Here is a 22,984-nt window from a genome sequence, read left to right as displayed (position 1 = left end):
TGGTAGCATTGAAAATAAACGGGGGCTGCGGGGGTGTCCCCCGCTCACTATACTTTATGGTATAGTGAGCGGTGGCTGTGGGGGAAATCCCTGCAGCCGTCCGTTTAAAAAACAAACAAAATAAAAGGTTCCTGATCAGGAACCAGAGTGAAGATGAAGGTAAGTGGGTTTTTTTTTTAATGAGGGTGTGGGGACAGACTGCTGGGCACACCAGACTGGATGGGCCAGCGATCAGCAAGGCCCTCTGGACCCGCACGGTAGGACTGGACAGCAAGGCGCTCTGATCTACACTGCACAGCACGACTGGATCTGCAATGGCTCTCTGGTCTGCACAGCACGGCACGGTACCAGATTTGGGTTTAATCTGCCCTTCTGGTTATGAAGATGATTCTTTGGCAGGCAGTTACAGCACAGCCAGGCTGCTTCTTTTTGGTTTCCCCTTTAAGTTGAGGGATGGGTTCTGGAAGTTAGGCCCAGCTGAAAGTGGATCAGCTATGCTCTGAGCCTTTCTGCTTGCAAAGTTTTTGGAGTCTGGAACAAGGAGTATGAATGGATCTCCTTCAAAGTGCTTTGCCGAATTCGGGATGGTGGGTGGATCAGTCCCTTTCTAGGTCCTCAGCTGTCTCTATTTATGTGTTTGATAAAGGGGTGGGTATACTGAATTATCCTAGGCGCACCCCATAGGTAGTCTATTGGCTAAAGTTTGCCCTCTCCCTTGATTGGAGGGGAAAACAGAGTGTCATCATGATGATGCAGTTTATGAGACAGGGAAAACCTCCCCTTTGCCTTTTGCACATAAAATCTATTTTTGATATGATACATCTTTACATCTGTGCAATCTTTATACCAAGTACATACATAGATCACATATTTTGTGGAGCACACCCTCTTCCAAGCCTCGTTTGTGAGATCTTGGGTCTGGATTTGACAACTTTTCACACTTTGTTTCCGGGACACATCGGATTTGTCCAGAATTTTGTACATCCGAGCGCATGATCTCTGGGCATAATCATATGAAGTTTCATGCTTCTGACATGAATACAATTGCTACAAAACCAGAATTTTCAATGAGCCTTCCCTGAACATCACAGAGATTTCTGGCACCTTTTAAAATGTGCACAGAATTTTTTTTTTTTTAAATCACATTCACAATGCTGTTAGTTCTCTAATTTTTACAAATTCGCAAAGCCCTTTATCCGTCTTTTCCAAAAATATGCTTTCTGTCCATTGAGAATCAACAAAAATGTCTATCCCCACCTCCAATGCGATCTTGTAGCTCAAGAGCAATCCCCGCCTTCTTCCTCTGGCAGAGGCCACTGTTGACACTTACGATCTGCATATCCTTTCAGCCAAGGAAGCTTCATTGTCTCTCCCAAGAGCAGCAGCCCAAAATCTCCTCCCTGAATGCGAGTTCCGGGCCTTTGGTGGGAAGCAGGAGAGATGCCTTTTGTTGGGGAAAGCTGGTTTAGTGACTCCGAGTTCAGATAAATTCACTGCCACTTTATTTTCTTAATTTAAAATAACACTTGCAATTTTTTAATCAAGCAGCTAGAACTCTGATTCCAGTCTCTAAATCATGGAAATTAAATAGTTACAACCTATGTTCCTTTTGATAGCAGGTCACTTAATGTATAGTCATTTGATTCCAATTGCACAAGTTTAAGCTTCTGATGCAATTAATGACAGCTGTCAATACAGGCGGTGCTGGTACTGCACCCATATTTTGACAGATTTTCACAGGCAAGCACACTTTTTACTGTGGATATTTTGATGATAGATTCTTCTTTTCCTGACATTGTGTGTTCATAATGATTCCTTCAATGAAGTGGCGGGTAACATCCAGCAAGGATATAGCATGTTTTGTGGTGTTTTGGATCATTATTTTGTATTTTCAGCAAGCAAGAAAAAGGGGATTTAAGAGCAATTTCTGGGTTTCTTGCAATAAAGCCCTGCCTTTCCTGCAGTTTCCATTTGTCCTTGTTAGGCAGCCCAGTGGCATGTTTCAGCAGTGTGGTCTCCTTCCACCACTGACAACAGGCAAAGTAGATCTGGCAGCCATCTTTTCCGGTTTCAAAGCGCAATTTTCATGGGTTTTGGCGTGCATGGCGTTTTCGCTGCCATTTTGATGATTCTTTCACCATCAGCACACAGGGATGTCGCAGGGCAGAGCCTAGTGGGTTAAAACATCCCACATGTCTCAGCTCTTCGCTTCTTCTTCGTTCGACATGCTCCACAGTGCATTCAGGTAAGCGGTCTCTGCATAGTTTATAGACTCCCATGTCCACCAGGTTCTGGTCACGCCACCACTTCTAACTTGCTCGCTCTTTGGACACAGCACTTTTCTTTCGGCTTATCTTTAGTCCAGTTTTCTTGAGTGCCAGACGCTAGGATTCGCATTCCAGCTTCCACCCCGCATTGCACGGTGTGCGTCCCAGTTTCGTTCAGCTTTGCTCCCACAGCCGATTTGAAACTCCAAGGCTTCTCCCTCTCTCAAGTCTCATCGTCTCCAATTTATGACGCTGCTGTGGGGCTTCCACCGACACAGCATCCAAGTCCTCCTCCTTTGTTCTCCTTGTACTCTGCAATGCTCCAGTGGTTTTTCATCAAAGTAGCACATAAGTATTTGTCTATGTGACAATAACAAATATCAGTTTGTTCTTCATGTTTTCTTCTAGCAGGTGTTACTAGCAAGGGGTTATAGATAGCTTGGATAGGGAGTTCCTCATCGGAATGGAAGTTCTTAACCCCATGCAGGGGGTTAGGGGGAGTATTGGGTAAGAATCGGTGCAGGCACTCTGTGTGAGACTACCCAACACTTATCTGCTTTGTATTAGGTAACCCACCTTTTGGTATAGATCTGTACTACACAAGTTGGTAGTGTGACTGAGCAGCCAGGCCTATCTCAAGAGAGGTAAATGTGAGCTGTAGAGCTGTACAAATGAAATCCGTAAATACAGGTAGCCAAATAACACTTACACTCAAGGTTTCAGTTATAAATAGTTATTTAACATCAATTTATAAATACGCGTTCTTTAAAAAGGCAATTTGTTGGAACAATGTAAATATACTTTAAAATTACTTTCCAGAATCAAAACAAGTTAGGGGATAATTTTCAGATATACTTCTTACACAATTCCTTCAGCCTGAGGTGACTTCAAATCACAAGGACAGTAATGGCATTTATATATATCACTAGTATACTTTGCAGATTCTGAGGTTGCAGAAAGGAAAGGTTAGAGAAGGAAAAAGGTTACACAGTTCATCAGTATATGTGAGGACAACTAAACCTTCCAATTAAATCTAGATAAGCCTTTCCCAGCAGTAACAGTATACAACAAGCTACCACCTATAAGGGACAAACAATATCAAAGTCAACGGACTAAAAGAGTCTTCAGGGAGCCAGGACAGCCAAAGTCATTTGGGACACAGTCTATGGATCTGATGCACTTCTTAGATCAAAGTCTTGCACTAAGTGAGAGAGTCTTTATAAAAATCACTTATAGGGTCACATGCTGTTAAGCCTGTGAGAAGAGAGTTGAAATCAACTCTAAAAAGGTAAGCCAATGCAATTCCCAACTGAGAAGAGCATGGCTAATGGGCAATAAGATAAGTAACCCAAGCCTAAACAGTAACTCTGGTTTGAAGAAGAGAGGTCCAGCTGGATTCTGTCTTGCTACAGCGGTGCAGACCCTTGTTCCTGAGCCTCAGTCATGGGGACAAGACGCAGGACGTCTGGAGGGCTCCTGCTGCAGTACTTGGGAAGTCGTCGGCAGCTACAGGCTCTTTTCAGTTCAGCGATACTTTGCGGTTTCAGCGCTTAGCAGACAGCACCGTTGCAGATCTTTGACACCGGTTGGACTCTTTGCTCTCTCGGTCCTGCACTCTGGTGATGGGACTCGGATCTGGAGGTCCTGCTTCTGGAGGGTCTTAGGAGTCTCCTGGAGCTTCTAGCCAGATTTGTTCCACGGCAGACGTTGCACTACACTACAGACACTCAACCCCTTTCATTGGGCTTCCAAAGCAACAGAGAGGCACCGCAAGTCAGGGATGGTGGTCCAGTGGAGTTCGTCTCGGGGTTAGTTGGTCCCACTAACTCGAGGGGAGAAGTGGTTCCATCTGGAGCTTCTCTATTGACGTGAAAAAGGAGTTCAGCACAGCAGCAGGGCTTCAAAAGGTCCAGGAGGTTGCAGCAAGCTTTGTTCACGGTTTCTTCATTGGGTGTTTCTCCCAGTGGTCGACTCTGCCTGTAGTCCCAAAACCCTCTCCTTTTAAGCAGGTTTCTTCCATTCATGCACAGCGTAGGCTGTCAATCACACAGCAGGGTGGCTGTCCTAAAAGGGCAGTCAGGCAGTCAGCCAGGACTAGGTGCATTCAGGCATTCCTAGAGACAAAAAACAGGGGGGGTTTTGGGACCCTCCCACACATCCTGTCCTTCCAGAGACACTGGAGCCAGGGGCGAGCTTCAGGGCTGAACCCCGCCAAAGGCAAGACAAACAAAGGGCTCAAATCCATCTCAACGCACAGAGTAAACCCCAAGAAAGACCACACAAACAGAAAATGGCCATTTTGACAAAAATGTTCACCCATGGGTGCTGTTCTGCAGCTGAGGGTTCAACATGCGGTAGAAAAGCACAATGGTAGGAAAAAGTAAATCACTGCCACCAGTCAATTAAAGTAGTGAGGGCACAACATAAAAATGTTACAAGGGAAAGTAGGATAAGCGGCTACTAAGTAACCCCACACCCCCCAGCACTCGACATAAAATGGTGTGTGCTGGGCCTACAAAGAGAAAAGGTAAGTAAAGTCAAGAAAAGGTATTTAAACCTTAAGAGAAATCTAAAGGATTTCTCTGTGACACTGCGTGTCACCATACAAAAGTCTGATGCTTATGGAGTTTGTCAGACAGTAAAAAACACAAAATCCAAATCAGGTAAACACATGAGAGTGAGAAAAAGGTCCCACTCACTCAGGAGTTAAAATTAAAAAGTCCTAAATCCAGCAAAAGAGCTGGGGGTCTCCAGGGTGGGAGGAATTTAGCACTGAAGTGAACAGTCCTGCTTGCCTCTACCCCTCAGGAGGGTGTTGAGTAGCGGGCTCACCTCCCTAGCCTCACAGGGAAAGGGTCCCCCTGGGGAGAAGTGACTGAATCCCTGATTTATCACAAGGTTACTAAAAACAAACAAAAAGATCTAGCATTGTTTTGATTATTAGAAGTGTAACCAAGGAAGAAAATGTATCCTTGAGTAAGGATGTTCACTACAAAGGAGTAACTTTATAATAGTAATATGCGCAATGACTTAATCAGTTGATAATACAATAAAAGGCATTGCTATGTAATTCATGGGGCAATGAGGGTTATTACTGTTTAATCAATGTGTTATCTTCCTTCACGGATGGGCAGTAGCAGGTGGTGTACCATTGTTCCATCAAACCAACCACAAATGTGGACTATGGGAATACATTTTAAATTGCTGTGTGTTGTGCGCAAGGCATTATACCCGAAATCTCCATTTTATATGATTGAAAAAATATAAGATTTCAGGACAGGCAGTTTTTGATGCAGCATATTTCGCTCTGGTAGAAATCGTTTAACTATTTACCATGCCGCAAATATATGTGGGGGGAGGGTTTAGGTGAATAATGTAGCGAGGTTAAGGGGGTGGGGATCCCTCCTGCATATATTTGCGGCAAAATCATCCAGAAAAAACAAATCATTCTACTGCGACTAAATACACTCGACCAAATCACACAGAACTAAGATTTCTGGTGGATCCCGAAGCCTTCATAGGTTTGATTCTCTCCATCTGGAGGTTCATCAGTTTAGACATGCTTACAAGCCGAAATCTTTTACTGGTGCGAGCATGAGCCATTGAAACTCTTAACCAGCCCATGCATGGACAATTCCTGAGCACCTAAGATTTAGAAAAGTGCTTACGGCATGGCTCTGGAACGCTTTCTTTTGCTCCATTTATCTTGTTTATATTTCCTTGTTTTATGCTGCTTATTTTAACATGTGGTTTTAATATATGTTTATGATGCACAGTACTCTGATGCTCTTGCCTAGTTTGCGCTTTATAAAAACTGGTAATGAATAAACAAATAAAAATGTTGAAGATTGATATATACGTTTATGTGAGCAGTGAGGGCCAGATTTTATTGGGGATGCATTATTGAAATGCAGCACTTCATTAGGGTTCATAAAAAAGTGAGACTCAACAGAATCTTCAATTTACCAGAAACAGCATAGCATACAGATTCTGTTCTCTCAATAGTTTACAGACTTCCTTAAAGTTCTTTCCTGTGGATTGTACAACTGGTCTGTAGTCTGGAAAATCAGGATTTTTGCTAACTGATATTGGAGTTTGCCCTTGTTCGGAGGCACTCTCAGGATCGGCCCCTGTCCGTGCACTTAAATGCTTTGGCAATTACTGGGGAAGGACCCAGTGAAGTGTGTGTCTGCTCAAATGTTAAGTGTTTAGAATAGATGGGATTGCGCAGTATATCAGGGAGCATTTTTTCCAGGACTAACAATTTGGGCAGGTCCAACACCTGAATGTTGTTGTGTCGGGATCCATTCTTAAGGTCACAGCTCTTGGTCACATTCAATTCCATCAGTAGGGTAAATATTGTGGATTCTTAACACTGTATTGCATCTTCCGACATCAAGATACTTTTGCTCTGTCTCAGACATCCTTGTGCATAAATGTAGACGCCCACAATTTTGCTGTAAGAGTGACCAGTTTGCCTCCAATAAACCTTAGCTGCAGTTTATGGTAATTGACTGGTGTTTACAGACTGCCCCATCCTTTTCAACAGCTAACTTGCAGATGCTCGTTTTGTTGCACATCGGATACAACGTAGCCAGGAGAGAGGGAGATCGACAGGGGCAGTGTAAGCTAGTGGCACTTGTATGCAAGAGGCCAGTGGTGGGAGTGAAGGGTTGCAGGTTGCCTTGGACGACCTACTCGCTGTTCCCCCCGACTAACCACCTCACATTTAAGATCTGCTACCTCCTTATAATACACACACTAACCCCCCACAGATGGCCACCACAGGCCTAGCCATGAGCACTGCAGCACTAACCGAGCTACGACTAAGCTCTCCTCTTTAATCCTGTCGCGCTCTCCCACATCAGCAGCTAACTAGACCCAAAGCGGTGTAATCAATCAGATCTTGGGCTCATCCCTATGGATGACATACTACCATAGTCTGCCAAACCCATAGAAAGCAGACTGGCACTCAGAAACCAGGTACTTCCAACCTGCACCCATCACATCACAGGTTTCGCATCATCCATTCCCACTAATTAACCCTGCACCCCCTTCTTTTTTTCTTACACAGCCAAGCGCAGCAATGCCACCAGTAGTGGTAGAAGGACGCTATACAAGAACACTTACATTACATAATACGTATACAAAAGCCACAACTTTTGCCTTTGTTGGTACTTGTCTATAACACGATTTAAGTGCAAGGAACAGGTGCAAGGGCACACATCGTACTTATTCTACTTACAACATCAACTCATTTACATGCACAATTAAGGCATTACATCTCAGAACAGTGCTTAAAAATAACACTGGCAGGCCCTATACTACACAAGCAATGACATGTCTATTTATGTTATTTATTGTTTGCTTGTTAGGCGCTTATACAATAAGAAAATACTGTTTCAAAGCGCCCACAGGGCAGGAAGGGAGCAAGGGTGAGAAATACATTAAAAACACAATATTAAAGAGCAGGGTATGATACGATATTTTATTTACATCGCGCTCGTACACAGGTGTTACAGAGCGCGACCAGGCGAAGGGAGGGGAACAAGGGAGAAACAAAAACAACGATTTTACTAGGCCCAGTGACATTGAGAACGTGCAAGTGCATGGGGAAGGGAAAAAGGGGGAATGTGCATGGAAGGGGGAGACATAGGAAAGTGTGGAGCATAGAGAGCAGAATAAATAATAAGTCAAATAAATAAATAAAGGTGATAAACCGTGGTAGTGCAGCTGGTAAGTGGCGAAGTGCTAGGTTAGTCAGATAGGCTGTATCTGATAAGTGCAGAAGAGGAGTGGGTGGGGGTCTGTATTGGTACAGATACAGGCCCCAGTGCAAGGGGTGGCCCGGAGGCAGTGCAGGAGGGTGGCAGGGTGAGCAGGTACCTGGGCCCGAAGGACAGAGCGTAGCCAGGTGCACAGTGCCGAGAGAGAAAGCAGATCAGCAGGGGAAAAGAGGGGCTAAGGCAGAGATGAAGAGGAAGGTCTTGAGGAGCTTCCGGAAACAAAGATGGTTCTCCTCAAGTTTCAAGGTGGCAGGGAGGCAGTTCCAAAGGGAGGCCCAAGCCGAAGACAGAGATCGGTAGGCCGTAGAAGGGACAAACTTACTATGCCCTGTGAGTATTCAGAATGTGCAAGTGCAGCAAGGAAGAGGGAAGAGGGGGGTAAGGGTTCGGGAGTCAGAGCTAGTGGGTGAGCCACAGATGAAGTGCTAGGAATGTGGAGTGCTACACGGACTGGGGCCGCGGGAGGTGCAAGTGCAAACCTCCAGAGCAGGGGGTTTGCAGATGCAAGTGCTGTGGAAAGACAGGAGCTAGGAAGATTGGTGTGGGAGGTCAGGGCCTGGGGATGCATAGGGGCCCAGGACACTGATCATAGCAACTGTGGGATTATCAGAGGATAGCAGAAGGGAAGAAAGAGGAAAAGAGGAAAGTCTTAAGGAGCTTCTGGAATTTGAGAAGATCCTGCTCAAGGCGCAGAGGGAGAGGGAGGTTATTCCTTAGGAGGGAGCCCGCTGAGGAAAGTGAACGACCACCTACTCTATGTTTAGCAAAACGCTTTACACACAGAGTAGGTTCCAGATGAACGTAGTGGTCTAGAGGGAAAGTATTTAGTGAGGCAGAGTTGAAGGTAGTGTGGACCCCGGGCCCAGACAGCCTTGTGGATGATGCAGAGGGATTTGAATTGAATCCGTGCAGCAACCGGGAGCCAGTGAAGACTTTTTAGTAAAAGAGAGATGCGGTCCCTGGGCTTAAAGACAAGGATAAGTCTAGCTGTCGTATTCTGGCCTAGAGAGAACCAGGGCTTGGGTCACATTGAGCCTCTGAGTGAAAGTGAGAAAAGCTTCTTCTTCTTCAGAGATATATATATATATATATATATATATTTCTGGCTTCAGTTGAAGACGCATGGGGAGAGCCCAAGGAGGAAGGCCAGAGTGAGGGGGAAGAAGTAGGGAGCAGGGGTCCCGATGGGAAGGATCTCAGTTTTACAGGCATTGAGGCATAGATCATTGGGAGGTGCACCAGGACTGGATGGCAGATAGGAGTAGATAGAAATCAAGGAATAGATATTTCCTAAGCACTGCCATAATGGACCTGGACATGACATGGCAACAAAGGGAAAATGGTGAAAGTATCCAATCATATGATGCCAGTACCTCACATATGCCTATTACCTACACAAAAGCCGAAATTATAGCGTTTGTTAGTACTTGTTTTTAATTGGACCCAAGTGCAAGGAACACATGTAAGAGTAACTCCTATTATTTTGATTACAACAACAGGAACACATTTACATGCACAATCAAGGCATTCAATCTCAGAAAGCTGCCTGGATTGTTTGGTTTCCTAAAACTGATCCCTGGATTGGGATATGGATTGATCTGCATTTTCCTTGGATTTTGGTGTTTGGATTGCCTTAGGTTTTGGGAACTTGTACTTTTCTCTCTGGATCTCAGATTGATGTTGGTTGCCTTCATGCTGGCCATCTTGCGGGATTCCGTGTCCTGCCAACCTCCCGGGCGGTTCCCTGCTACCCCAAGTGTGCCTCTGGTAACTTCTCTCTCATTGTCTCAGTGGCATTGTTTGTTGTCTGTATCCCTGCCGTTCGTAACTAATTTGTTTTACCTTGCAGCCAACAGGTATTTTTGGCTTCCTTCATATCTTTCAACCAACCCAATAAATAATAAATAAATAAATCCTGTGAACCCCTTGTCAGTACTACCCGAGGGGTTGTGATATTGGGAAGAACCACCTTCTACGCCTGGGCCCAGCACTGCATCCGTTAGTAAGCAAGTATTTCACATTAACAGTAGTGGTATATACAACCTTAAAATCAATTTAAAATCAAAGCACATGCTAAGAATCCAGCCTTTGAACCTAAACTCCAGGGACCCAGGGAAATCCAGAAATAGGTCTATGTCCGGTTAAGTACCTGTAAGTGTCACTTCAAGCAGCTCAGTTTTAAAAAGCACCATAAGAAATACAGAACAAAGTCAATTGGCAGATTGGCTATTGTGGTGAAAAGAAAGCTAAGTCTCAGTTATACCCCACAGGTGCAGAGATGACAGCAACCCACCACAGGGGACACCAGAAAAGATCCAGTAGCAGGTTCAAGTCCCAGCAGCCTCAGGACAAAATGGCTGAGAGGACTTACAAGAAAAAAGATTTGCAGCAGTTCAATGGCTACCAGAAAGGTGCATTGGGCTTCTAAGGTGGTAAATCTGATTGCACCCCTGCTGAGACCAAAACTAAATTATAGCTACCACCAGCATACTTGCTAAAACTATGTAGGGTGATGAAATCAGCTTTGGGCAAAATGGGAGTGCTTATAAAACACCTCTGTGACAAGAGCCATATAGGCCATCATGGGACATAATGAAAAAAGGATTGAAATGGCAGGGCACTTTAGTAGAAGACCATCTGTCCACAAAAAGAGGTCAGAGATCCAAAGAAATGAGAAGGAAAAAGCAAAGAGTTTAGGGTATTCAGAAAAAAGACTGCAGAATCCCCAAAATGGAATTCTGCCTTAAAAACACTACCAATATCGAGTTTGGTCGATCTTTTGGTCAGAATCCTGTCTTACTTTTAGGATACATGGATTCAAAAGCCTCACTGTGGATAAACCTCCCTAACATTCTGAAGTGGGCCTTGGTGGATATGGGTTTTTTTAGTTGTATTGATTAATCAACAATCCACAGCGTTTTCATATCACACAAACATTAGCTTGGATGAAGATCAAAATCCTCCCAACACTAGTCAAAATCAAGTTGAAACTCTTACAGTAAAGAACTAGTAGGATGAACATGTGCACTATATTATGCAAATCAGTAGCATTACTGAACCCGACATGAGCCACTGCAATGCCCACCGAAGTTCTGCTGATTGTCAGAAGACTTAGAAAGCCGTTCCATTGCTTAATAATGCATAGTTTCATCTGAAGAGCAGTAGCACTTCAACTGCACCCTGCTTGTAGCTCCATAATCTTTTGGTACAATGGCATCCCAAGCTCCACCCCAACTTTTTGTGCCCCCAAAAAGCCTACTGTTAGTTGAACTTTAGAAAAACTGTCCTAAGGGATTGTAATGCGTGTGTGAAAATGAGCTAAAAACATGGTGCCGGTGTGCGGCCATTTTGGAAATTCATTTCCAAACTGCAATGAAAGTCTACCTTTCTGCGAGCTCAGTTAGAAGGCAGACGTGAATTTTGCAGTGGTTGAAAAATTATATTATGAAACAGGTGAGCACACCATGAAGGATAGTTGTTGTATTGTTCACTCAAGGACGAGCTGAAGTTCTGCAGGCGCATTGATAATGGGTGCTGGGAACGAGCGTGCGGGAGACAAACTGGGTTTTTCCACTACTGACTGGATTTTTCCACTTTGTGCCTTCCATGCTTGCTGTCTGTCCTTCAGCCGGGTACGGTTGGAAACCTAGGATGGGTGGGGATGTTTTACCCATAAGAGGAGTGGTAGCCTGATGGTAGACAGAGAATTGGAACCCTGGTGATGAAGTCTCGCTGAGAGGGAGGACGCTCCCCTTCGGACCCCGTTAGCACGTGTGATCGCTCTGCCTACCTGCCCTGGGACTGGGTAGTGTTGTCTTGGCTGAGATGAAGTTTTCCTCTGAAACTACACTAACAGTGATGTAGCTCCTTGTATAATCATTCTTGCTTGTGTGCCTATGTATAACCGATTGCATTTATTCCAATATCTACCTGTATACGTAGGTTTGTGAATAAACGGCCTGTAAAGAGCCAATTATATTCTAACAGTTGGCCTAAGTGTGTGTTGCCTTCCTGATTCCAAGAACTGTTTGGCTCGTGTAACAGGGTAAGTCGTTCAGAAAGTCATTACACGCATCAGAAAAGCAATACAGGGATTCATAAAATCATATCTGAGGCAGTGAAAAACTTTAGTATAAAGGCTGTACCACCTGAGAACATTTGGTAGCGTAATTGTTAGGAAGATTCATCAATGTTATGCTTCATGCCCTCTCCCAGTGAGACCCAGAGCACTTTTTGTTGTACTCCTGGACCTTTTTCTTTAGGTCCTGAATGAGTGGGGCCTTTTTCCACGCATTATTTTGCTTGAAAAAGGAATGAAATCGCCGTTAATCACTGCATGTTTCAGCCGTGCTTCTGTGCACCATTTCCTTGTGCCCATTCAACTTGGGACCTTTTGATATCCTGTAGAGGCTTTCCTTGCAGACTCGCTGCATTTCCATGATGGCCGCCGCCTCCAAAAAGCTGCCTGAACTTCTTTGCACCTGCCTCCCTGCATGCCTATTGAGAACCAGGGAAGCCAAATTGGCCTATGGTGGAATGGCAGGCTGTAGCCGGCCCACCCCTTTCAAGGCCCACTTTGAGGGCCTGTCTGTCCCAGGCCATACTTCTGGCCTATAAACCTACACGCCACTGCCGATAATTTTTTCCCCACACGCAACGGTTTGCCAGTGGGTTTTCTCACGATCTGCATCAGCACGTGACTTCAGCGACTTATCTAGTCCCTTGCGTTCCTCCAAGACAATCAAGCTGTCAACCCTAGAATGGCCTCTCACTGTACACAGACTCTCTTTTCGGCCGACTCCCCTCCCCTCCACTGTGCCCTGCTACAACTCCGTGGTGTGTGTGTGTCTCTGTGTGTGTGTTTTTCCACCGACCTGTCACTGCATGTTTTTTGATGTAGCACCCCGTACCATGAGGTGAGGATCTCCTAATTGTGCTAAAGCTCCTTACTGGACGGCCATCCACCGCTTTCTGTAATCTGCTAAGAGATTACAGAGGATTGTCTGCTGAAACTAAATTAAAGGTGAGGTTCCTGAGGTGAAAGGCAAGTCAACCACTGGAAACTGAAGTAAGCGAAGATGACAACCCGAGACGCCTGCAGACCCTTTGCAACACTCAAGCGGTTACTGCTATCCTGACCCCATTTTCTATGTAACAGGGGAACTCTGAAGAGGACTCCTCCTTCCCTTTGATTGGTGGGAACAACTAGTCCTCAAACGAACTACAATCTGAGCCATCTCCCCAGATACTGTAGCATTAAGACTGCGAATACCAGGAGACCTCCGACCCCATCGTAGTGCATCGTCTTGCCAAGGCTGAATCCGTCAACGTTTTTTGCTGAGCACCAGGTGAACCTCCAGAGACACAACCAGAGTCACCCAAGTCCCCTCACCAGTGTTTAGGACTTCAGGAATCGAAAAGAAGATTGACCGGGCAAATCGTTTCCTTTATTGGTGCTGCAGAAAAGGTGCCAAAACCACAGACTGACCAGAAAAGCTCAAGAAATCTGCCAGGGGTCCCCCTCAAGACTTTTGCCAAGAGATCCCGTCCATTGGCTTGCCTTTTCATCACCAGACCAAGGAATTCGGGGGTTGGGTCCAGCGCTGCCACATAGAGGAGAATCCAGTCACTAACATTTCTTCTAACCTAAGGCACTGTGGGGGAAACAGGTATTGCTTACCTTAATCCACAAAGTCGCTCCAGAGTGTTGGAGTGCATGTAGGTGTCCACTCTTACCTCTGACCCAAGATTTCAGCTTGTGTCCCATTCTCAAGCCATTTAACAGGGTCTCCACCATTGAGTTATTCTTCTAGTATCCTTACCTAGAGACTGAAGGTATCCACAGGACCTTTGCTGTTCTGCTGCTTTGTGAGACTTTGAACCCTAGTCAAACAAACTTTTACACAGAGTTAGCGATCAGACTTATAAATGGTTAACTTGCGCTAAAACGACTTGTAGAACCTTAAGCTTGCTACTGTTTCATTAACCAACTGTTTTCCTTCCAAAAAGACTATCTTATGTGGTTTTGCTAACTAAATACAATTACTGTATATCTTAGTCTGTGCGCAAGTGCACGTTATTACCAATAGTACTGTAGAACTGACATTAGTGTCAAACTAACAATTATAACCGCAAGCAATAACCAACTGAGCAGTGGACTTTGAAAAAGTATCTAACAGTATTTCTATATGTGTTGGTTTAATTATCTAAGCATTTTTAAACAATCCTTGTGTGAATGTAATAAATATATATTTATTGGTGTAGGTGTTTCTTTCATCTGCTTTACTAACTAGGTTCATTGTACTTATCTACAGCTCACATCTTCCTCTTATGATAAGCCTGACTGCTCTGCCACTCTACTAAGGTTCCATGAGTAGTACAGACTGATACTAAGAGTCGGGACCTGAATACCATTGGGATAGTCTTATGAAGTCTTACCTCAAGTGGACTTTAGTAAAACTCCCCTAACACTAGACAGTGCAGCCAGGCTTATCTTAAGCGGGAGGGAGGGCTGTAGCCTGGTACAAAGAAATTGTAGCACACATCCAATAAAACACTGAAACACTATGTATTGTAAAAATAAAGGGTTTATTTAAATACAAGTAGGTTAAGATAAATCTTGGGGAAGTACTATAACATATTGTATAAACATAATTATAAAAACCACCGCGAAACTTATGGGTTACAACCCAAAGTATAACCTTATTTAGATTACAATAAGTAGTCAAGATGAGTCAAACCTACAACACATTCAGAATGGCAGTCAGCTATTCTTGGGGAGTAAAACCAGGTTATATATATATACACTTTTAGAATACAATCAGTGATTCAAGTGTAGTAGACCCAGTCAGTCATGCAGTGACACTCAGTTACAGAAATCAATTAATAAACCAACTCTGTTACAAATATACACCTTGTAACAGATATTACTTTGTAGAACAGTGTCCAGAGCTAATAAAGTAACTCATACTTTCTGAAGGGTCTTTAAGCTACTCAGTGATAAGCATGAACACTCCACTACTTTAGAATGCACCAACCAATTCAGGGAATGTGAAACCCAAAGGTACACTTAGTCATTCTGTTATTCAAGGTAGGTAAACCCTATTGGTAAGCTTTGTACACACTCATTCAGTTAAGAATAATAAAACTGTACCAATACTTATTACTTTTCAGAAGGGGGAACAACATTCAAAGTAAGTTATAACACATGTATACTTTTTAGAGGGGCAGAATGCAACTAAAAGGTACTCATAAATTTAAGGACACTTCGAAACATATTCTATTACATAGATACAGTTACCACACTAATTTCTTTAGTAAGTATTTTTACACTGGTTAAACTTTTCAAGAAGACAGAAGTTATCTTATAAAGTCCTTCCCTAATCTATAGCATGAGTTTTCTCAGAGGCAGAAGAGGAACCCTAGTGGTCTAGGAGCCAGCTGTAAGCAGCTCAGGATAGGGTTCAAATGTAGGAAAGTCAGAAGTCCATAGGAAATCTTCTCAAATAAGTAAACATTCACTTTAGAATTAGTTGAAGTGTTCAGGGGATTCACAGAAGACTCCCTATATGCGCACCAGGATTAGGCCAGGGCAAGTGGTGTGGGCAAACCCCCAACCACACAAATCACCCACTGGGAACTTGCAGCAGAAGTCGTGAGGGGAGGCTTCCAGCAAGGGTTTCTTCAGATTCTCGCGGCTCTGCGGCTGTGGTGCCCTTTTGCAGGAGTCAGATGAATATCGCTGGTCGGATTCTCTCCCCCCTCTCGGCCCTACACTCTGGCAAGGGGACTTTAGGGATTCGAAGCATGTCTCTGAAGATCCAGCAGGAGTCCACCAAAGTTTCTGCGTGGTTCAGACTTCAGAAGACCATGCACTGCACTTAGGTTTGCGGTCCCTGTTATGGGCGGTTTGCAGCCCAGGAAGGTCACAGCATGTCGAGGGATGGCTCGTTTTAAAGGTCTTCTTCACCAGCCTTTGGGTAGAAGTCACCATTTTCAGGAACCCCAGGGTGATTGGAAGGAAGGGTTGCATCAGGCTCCAGTTACACAGCAGGCTCTCTGATCGCTGTAAATCGCTATAGACATATTTTCTTCATCTTCCTTTTACGGATTTAGCGCCAGTGGCCGACTTGTCAGCAGCTTCCAGTATCAGAGTATTTTACAGCACAACTTCTGCAAACTGCCCCTGCTGTTTATAGAAAGGGGCAGCCTAGCTGTCCAATCAGGACAGCCAGCCCGCCCCATTGGGGACTGGTTCCTTTCAGGCAAGGTGAAAGAAAGTATTGTAGAGTTTTGGACTCCTCCCCACGCTTCCTGCCTTCTCAGACACTCTGTAGCCTCGCTGGGGAATACAAAGGATTCCTGCCGAAGATGAAACTTCAACAAGGTCGTTCCTTCCAAGAATGGCAGAAGACGACCTAGGAAACAACAAGCAAACGAGCAATGGCAAAAAAAGAAGGAGCCCACCATTCAAGCAGAATGGTCACCCCTCCTGTGCATTATTGAGGCTGATTGGACAGCCTGTGAGTAATAATGACAAAGTCATAAAGGTAAAACCACTGCCACTAGCCATTCAAGTAAACTTGCAATTGTAACAACACTGTTACCATGCAAGTAAGAAAGGGGATATATTTTATCCCCCCAGCACTCCACATAAGTTGAGTGTGTGCTGGCTCACTAAAATCAGTGCTGGCTCACTAAAATCAGTGCTGGCTCACTAAAATCAATGTAACAGGGATGTGGTTCCCACTTTACCTCTTGGAAACAGTAGTTCACCCAAGAAATAAGAATTAAAAAGGAAGCCACTGTATAGAATGATGTGCGCTACCATTGTACATTACAGTCAGTCCAAAGTTATAGGAAACTATAACTCCAATCACACACCAGGAGAGACATAAAAAGGTCACCCATAAAAAGAGTAAAAGACTAGGCTAGAGGGGAAAAAGATTCACCTTCACCTAAGGAAAAATAATTACAAAGTCCAAGCAAAATATTCTGGGGTTGACACAGGGAAGGAAGATTTATCATAATTATCAACATCTTATCTAACACCTACCTTGCCATGATGAAGGTGCCCACACAAGGTCACATTTCGAATAAGTTCTGGGTTGTCCATCAGGTCTGCCAGGAAACTAAAAAGAGAAGAGACATGTTAAAATGATGAATGTGAAGTTTCTGGAAGCAGGCACGGTTTAAAAGTATAAAAACATACATCACCCTAATGAGTCAGATCTCCAAAAGGACCAACACCCCAGTCATTGACTACTGAAAAATACACTTGCAGGGACAGACATTATAAACGTCTCATAGACAAGCAGCAGACAAAAAGTCTGGCCAACAAGGACAGTGTCCTGGTTCCCTGGCCACTTAAAGCAGGAAGCAGACTGTAGCTCTTATGGAAGACAACACATGGATCTCATCAACACACAGATCTCATCAACACATGTCAAGTATGGCCAGAAATCAACCATTCCACACCATGAAAAGATTTTACAGGTGTGCGAGAAAAGGGCAGATGGTGACATTTTAAAACTGAAAATTTGGCACTGGGTTTAACAGCGGCAACACAGGTTTAAAATAAATTATAACCCCTTCCCCCCACACTGAGTGAATTGCATCCTGTGCCCTCCTTTAACATAACATAAATGAAAACCCTCACCAAGTCAATTCCAAGACAGAAGGGAGGAAGATCTGAAGCAAGGAATAGAATCTGCATCAGAAACCCATTAATGCAACTTTTAAAGTTAATTTCCCAAAAATGATATGAGACACTTTTCATATTATTGGTCGTTTCTCTCAACAGTTTTTCTGAATGATAACACCACAAAACAACTCGCCCTAAAGAAAGAGGTTCAGTGGCCTATGTGTACACTTTATAGTCATCAGGTGATGGGCACAGTATAAATGCTTATTAATCTAACAACATTGTCAGATCACACCACGTTTTATGTCAAGTCCTTTGGCTGATCAATTTAATAATAAGACAGAAAAAGTATATTGCATTGCATTATCATTAATCACTTTATTTCGGTAAAAATAATTTACCATAAAATGCATACATATAAATAAAAAGAAAAAAGTAAAAATACAAAAAAGTGTACATGTTACATAAAACATAATTTACACTCGAATAAGAACTTCGTAGCAATACCGGTCAGGGATAGCTAAACCCATGAAGAGCAAAAAGTGCATAAAGTGCTTCAGTGCATACTGTGAATATGTTTAACGTAATCCTGGAGCTGTATGGCATCGAACAGGGGAAAGGAATTAAAGCACCAGGCCAACTCGTAGATGGTCAATCCAACGATAGTCAAAGATGATTTGGGTCCATCAATTAGCGCAGAGTGATGCTATTACGGGAGAAAATTACTCATCTTTGTTCTCCTGAACCAAGCTCGAATCAAAAACCAACCCATCGTGAACATAGCCAGGGAAACCTTGTTGCTCAGACAAAGAAGCAAGGGCCCCATTGACTGTTGAAACATATAATTGGATAAACAGATGTCTTAATGACATATTTTGCATATCCTTGTACATCGGGCAGAGGAACAGGAAGTGTATACGATCTTCCCTCACCCCTGGACAAAAAGGACAATCAGGACTCACACTTGCATTCCAATGAGCTATGATCGATGCTACAGGTAGAATATCAAAGCAAAATTTAAGGAATAGAGAACGCTTTACCTTGGGGCTCAGTGTTGAGATAGCCTTCGTAGCCCTGGGCCATTTTAAGAGCCCAGTAATTGCTGAACTGCTGAGACATAGCCATTCTCTCTTGGATTTTATTGAAAAACGAATTAAACATTTCAAAGGGGGTCTTGTTGGAAGACATGTAAAATGTTACAAGAAGCATAAATTATGCACAAAGGGAGCAGGCGCCTGGAAATGAGGAACAGCTTCAGGTAAGAAGCAGCACCCGCACGAACCGCCCGCCTCAGAAAACACAAATGACCAATGGAGGCTGGCTGCTTCAGTGCAAACTTGCACTGCTATACTGCACAGTTGCAAGCTGGAATTTCAAAAATCTGAGCAGCTATAACCCACCAATCAAGCTCTCTCTAAATAGAACCATATACCTCAACACCCTGAAAAGGTGGTTGAGTACACCAGCACACTAAATCGCTGTTTCAGATGGGCTCATCCATAGGTTGATTAGTAACACGATCAACCAGTTATTTCTGATTTACAAGGCATTAACTGAACTGATAGTCACCTTGTAGTGTCAAAGGGAAGAGGAACCATACTGATCATTTACAAGCTCAACGGGAGATGCAGATCAGGCAAGGGTCGAAAAACAAAATGGCAGCCCCATACAGCATAGAACTTAATAAGTGTGTTTCGTAAAGTGCTCACAACCATAGTTAAATATGGAGGCCACAACAAAGTATGGGATGTAATAAGGCAGAAGAGCATAGCAAGGGCAAGCAGGAGGAGAGCAAGATGACCATGCAGGGCATCAGGAAGGGGCAACCATAATTGATAACAAGGATGAAGCATTTTAAGGTTTCAATAGTTATGGGGAGACACATGTACAAATAACCAATATGAATATTGTTTGTACGCATGTCGAACTTAATGTAAAATCCAAATGAATATTACTAATAAGTCGAACAAATCGTAGCCCTAATGCTCCCCATTGAATAACAAATAGCAAAACCCAAGGTGGCCATTTAAATGAAGGACAGAGGTCAAATCTGAAACCTTCAGGGAGGCTGAATTATTACATGCCTATTCCCAAAGAGCCCATTCTCATTGTGTGGCATACTCACTCCATCTCATATACTGTGGCGGGCAAGGATTGCTCCATCAAAGAAAACTTCTTGGTCTTCACTGGCTTAATAATAGGTTCTGAAAATAAAACAGACAAGATTAAACAGAACCCTGCAAGGCTCGAGGCATTGCTTAACAAACATGTACAGACACTGCATTTGATGGATTGAACATTATGCGTTCCCAAGACTTTAAGGTGTTCTTCCCCGAAAGTATGGCATGGCGGCAAGCAACCCTGCATGTTGTGCTCCAGTGGATAAATACAGCCAGGCGACACAATCCACTTGCCCAGGATTCCTGTACAAGGCCCAGCATACGAGAGGCTTTTAAATGCACAAAATGTATTCAAGCACAGACCCAACAGGTCGTAAAAGTGCAGAAACGTGATCTAGTGCTTACATTGTCCACTGGAGAACTAGGAGATCCAGGGTCACCACTTGCTCAAATAGCGTGATCCTGGAAAATTATAGAATACTAAGAAATATACAAAAATCTGGACGTGTATGAATAATTGGAGTAGAGTGATATGAATCCCTTTTAACACCATATTTGCAGTTTCATATTGTCATGCTGAACAGCCCCACCCGCCAACAGCGTGCAGCTGTGGTCAGTGCCATTTAAAAACTGAAATCGTATTCTGCACATGCTGAAGAAACTTGCGTGTTACTTACTTGCAATTGTGATGGGACAAAAAGATCCTACCTGGGAGGGGCTTATGTGACAAGGCCTATAACAGGGCCTTGTCAAAGGGGGGTTGGGAGCCCTTATCGGTCAGTGGTGAGAGGTGTTAGGGAGATAATTTTTAAGCTTCATCCCCTCGCCTAGTGAGACCCCCAGCACTTTCTGTTGGACTTTTGCTTTCTATACTGAATGAGGGGAGCCATTTTCACCCTGCATTCATTTTTGTTTGCTCTTTTTTTTGGAACTCTGTTCTCTTCTTTCCTCCATATCTCTTTAAAGGCAACTGTGTTTAAGAATAGAGGGATACTTTGAACCCTCCCTAAAACTTTATATGGGAAATGAGCACACACCACCTTATGCAGAGTACTAAGGGGTTACCTAGTATCGTCCTCCTCTCTGGTTCACTTAGACAGGCCTATAATTATGGCTATTGGCAGTGGTTCCTTCCTCCCTCCCTCCCTTCCTCCCTCCCCTTGGGTGTCCCCGCCTAGGCTCCATTGTGTCTGGGCAGGTAGGAAGTGGGGAGGAGTTATTCACTGCCTTGTCCTTTGTCTATCAGAGTGCATGAATAGAACCAGTTCCCACTGGAGGGTCGGTTTCCCGATCATACAGCCTCCTGCCCCTTTCTGTAAAATGCTGAAAGAGTTTGAAGAGGAGTGTGTGAGAAAACTGAATAAAAGGAAAATCAACCACTGGCAGAGAAGAACCGAAGTTGAAGATGACCAGAGATGCCTGCAGACCCTTCCAGTCACTGTGAAGCGAACACTGCTGTCCTGTCGACGGAGGAGCTATGAAGAGGACGACTTCTTCCCTTTGGCTGGTGGGACCAGCCAGCACTACGACGAACTACAAATTGAGCCATCTCCCGGGGTGCTGTGCCTTTCCAGAGCTGCAGGCCGCGAATACCATGAGATCTACTACCCATTTGCAGTGCAACGTCTTTGAAGATCTACCGGGCTAATACCGTCCATTGTTGGTGCTGAAAAAAAGCCACCAAAACCGCAGACCAACAAAGGAGAGTGAAGAAATCCGTGCCAAGGGTTCTCTCTCAAGACTGCTGCTGTGCCATCCCATTCAGAGTCCTTCCTTTCATCACCAGGCCGAGGAATCAGGGGACCAGGTCCGTAGCTGCTGCACAGGGGGAATCCAGCTACGAGCATTTCTTCTAACCAAAGGTACGGTGAGGTGAAAGGTATAACTTACCTTGAACCGAAGAGTCGCTCCAGTGTGATTGGAGTGAGAAAAGAGGCGTCCAGGGTGTCCACTCTATCTCTGACCCTTGCTTGCCACTCTGTGTTCCTTTAGGGAGTCCATTAGCAGGGACATCGCCAAGTAACTTATCCTAGAGACTGAAAAGGAACAATTGCTGTTCTGCTACTTCTTAAGACTATGGAGTCACTCCTACACTGACTTTTGCGTATAGTTAGGGTGTGGACTTTACAGCGTTAGTCTGAAAAGTGTCTCTAGAACTTTAAGCTATGCTGCTGTGTGATTAACCAACCTGTTTCCTTCCTAAAAGACTATATCTTATGTGGTTTTACTAACTAAATACAATTACTGTGTATCTGAAGTAACGAGAGTGCGCAGTAGTACCGATAATACGGTAGAACTGTCATTAGTGTCAAATTCTGTAACAACTGTAGCCGCAAGCAACTACCACTGAAGTAATGGCCTTTGAAAATTAAGAATTCCTGTGTGTTGGTTACTGAATTAAGTATTTATCTACCCTACTTGTGTAAATAGTAAACAATACTTTTAATATACCATTTAAAGTGTGTTTCTTTGGACTACTGTATTTACTGGGTTCAGTGTACTTACCTACAGCTCACATCTTCCTCCGATAATGAGCATAGCTGCACTGCCATTCTAATAATATCCTTTGGGTAGTACAGACGTATACTAAGAGTTTGGGACCTATATGCCAAGGGTTAGTTTTATGAAATCTTACCTCAAGTGGACTTAAGAAAAACTCCACTAACTGGAGGCCTACCAGGCTTAATGCCAGAGTCAGTCCTACCGGAGGTGGATGGTGGCAGCAGAGGGCGGTCCCAATTCCTGCTCCGCCCACATCCCCCCAGTTTGCCAATCAGTATCTATGCAGAACCATGTCTCCAGACTTGCCACGGATTGCCTATGGTCACCAGTATTCTTTTGCCACTTTCAGATGCTGACACAGGAGAGAAAAAAAAGAAAAAAAGGGGCTGAGAAGCAAGAAGAAAATCCAGGAAAAACGGTTGGCCCTGCGTCACGTTGGGCACTACTGGACGCGTTGGAAACTGCTTTGGAGCTTTCCGGATCGGAATCCGAACTTCAATCCCCAGAAGGGATTGCGAAGCTTGCGTCACACCGCTTGTGTCATGACACTTCAACGTGATTCTCATCGCGGAAATAAATACTTATGACTTTCTGTCCGATGCGGCTACTAAATTTTGTTTTTGTTTACCTGCAAGCCGCATTTGGATTGTTTCTTTCGTTTCTTCT

At 44.0% G+C, this 22,984-nt stretch overlaps 1 protein-coding gene across 1 annotated transcript in view; it reads right to left on the bottom strand.

The window, feature by feature from the left end:
- EFTUD2 (elongation factor Tu GTP binding domain containing 2) overlaps nt 1-22,984 on the bottom strand; it is a 511,582-nt gene that overhangs the window by 431,989 nt on the left and 56,609 nt on the right. The window contains exons 4-5 of the mRNA XM_069634260.1: nt 19,822-19,900; nt 17,109-17,184 (exon numbers count right to left, since the gene is read on the bottom strand). Of these exons, the coding sequence (XP_069490361.1) occupies nt 17,109-17,184; nt 19,822-19,900 (155 nt within the window). The remainder of the gene's footprint in view (nt 1-17,108; nt 17,185-19,821; nt 19,901-22,984) is intronic.

This window comes from Ambystoma mexicanum, chromosome 13 (assembly GCF_040938575.1).
Source record: "Ambystoma mexicanum isolate Mex_15411 chromosome 13, UKY_AmexF1_1, whole genome shotgun sequence".
Taxonomy (NCBI): Eukaryota; Metazoa; Chordata; class Amphibia; order Caudata; family Ambystomatidae; genus Ambystoma; species Ambystoma mexicanum.
Note: the sequence above shows the minus strand (reverse complement) of the source record. Positions and strands in the feature narration are given on the sequence as shown.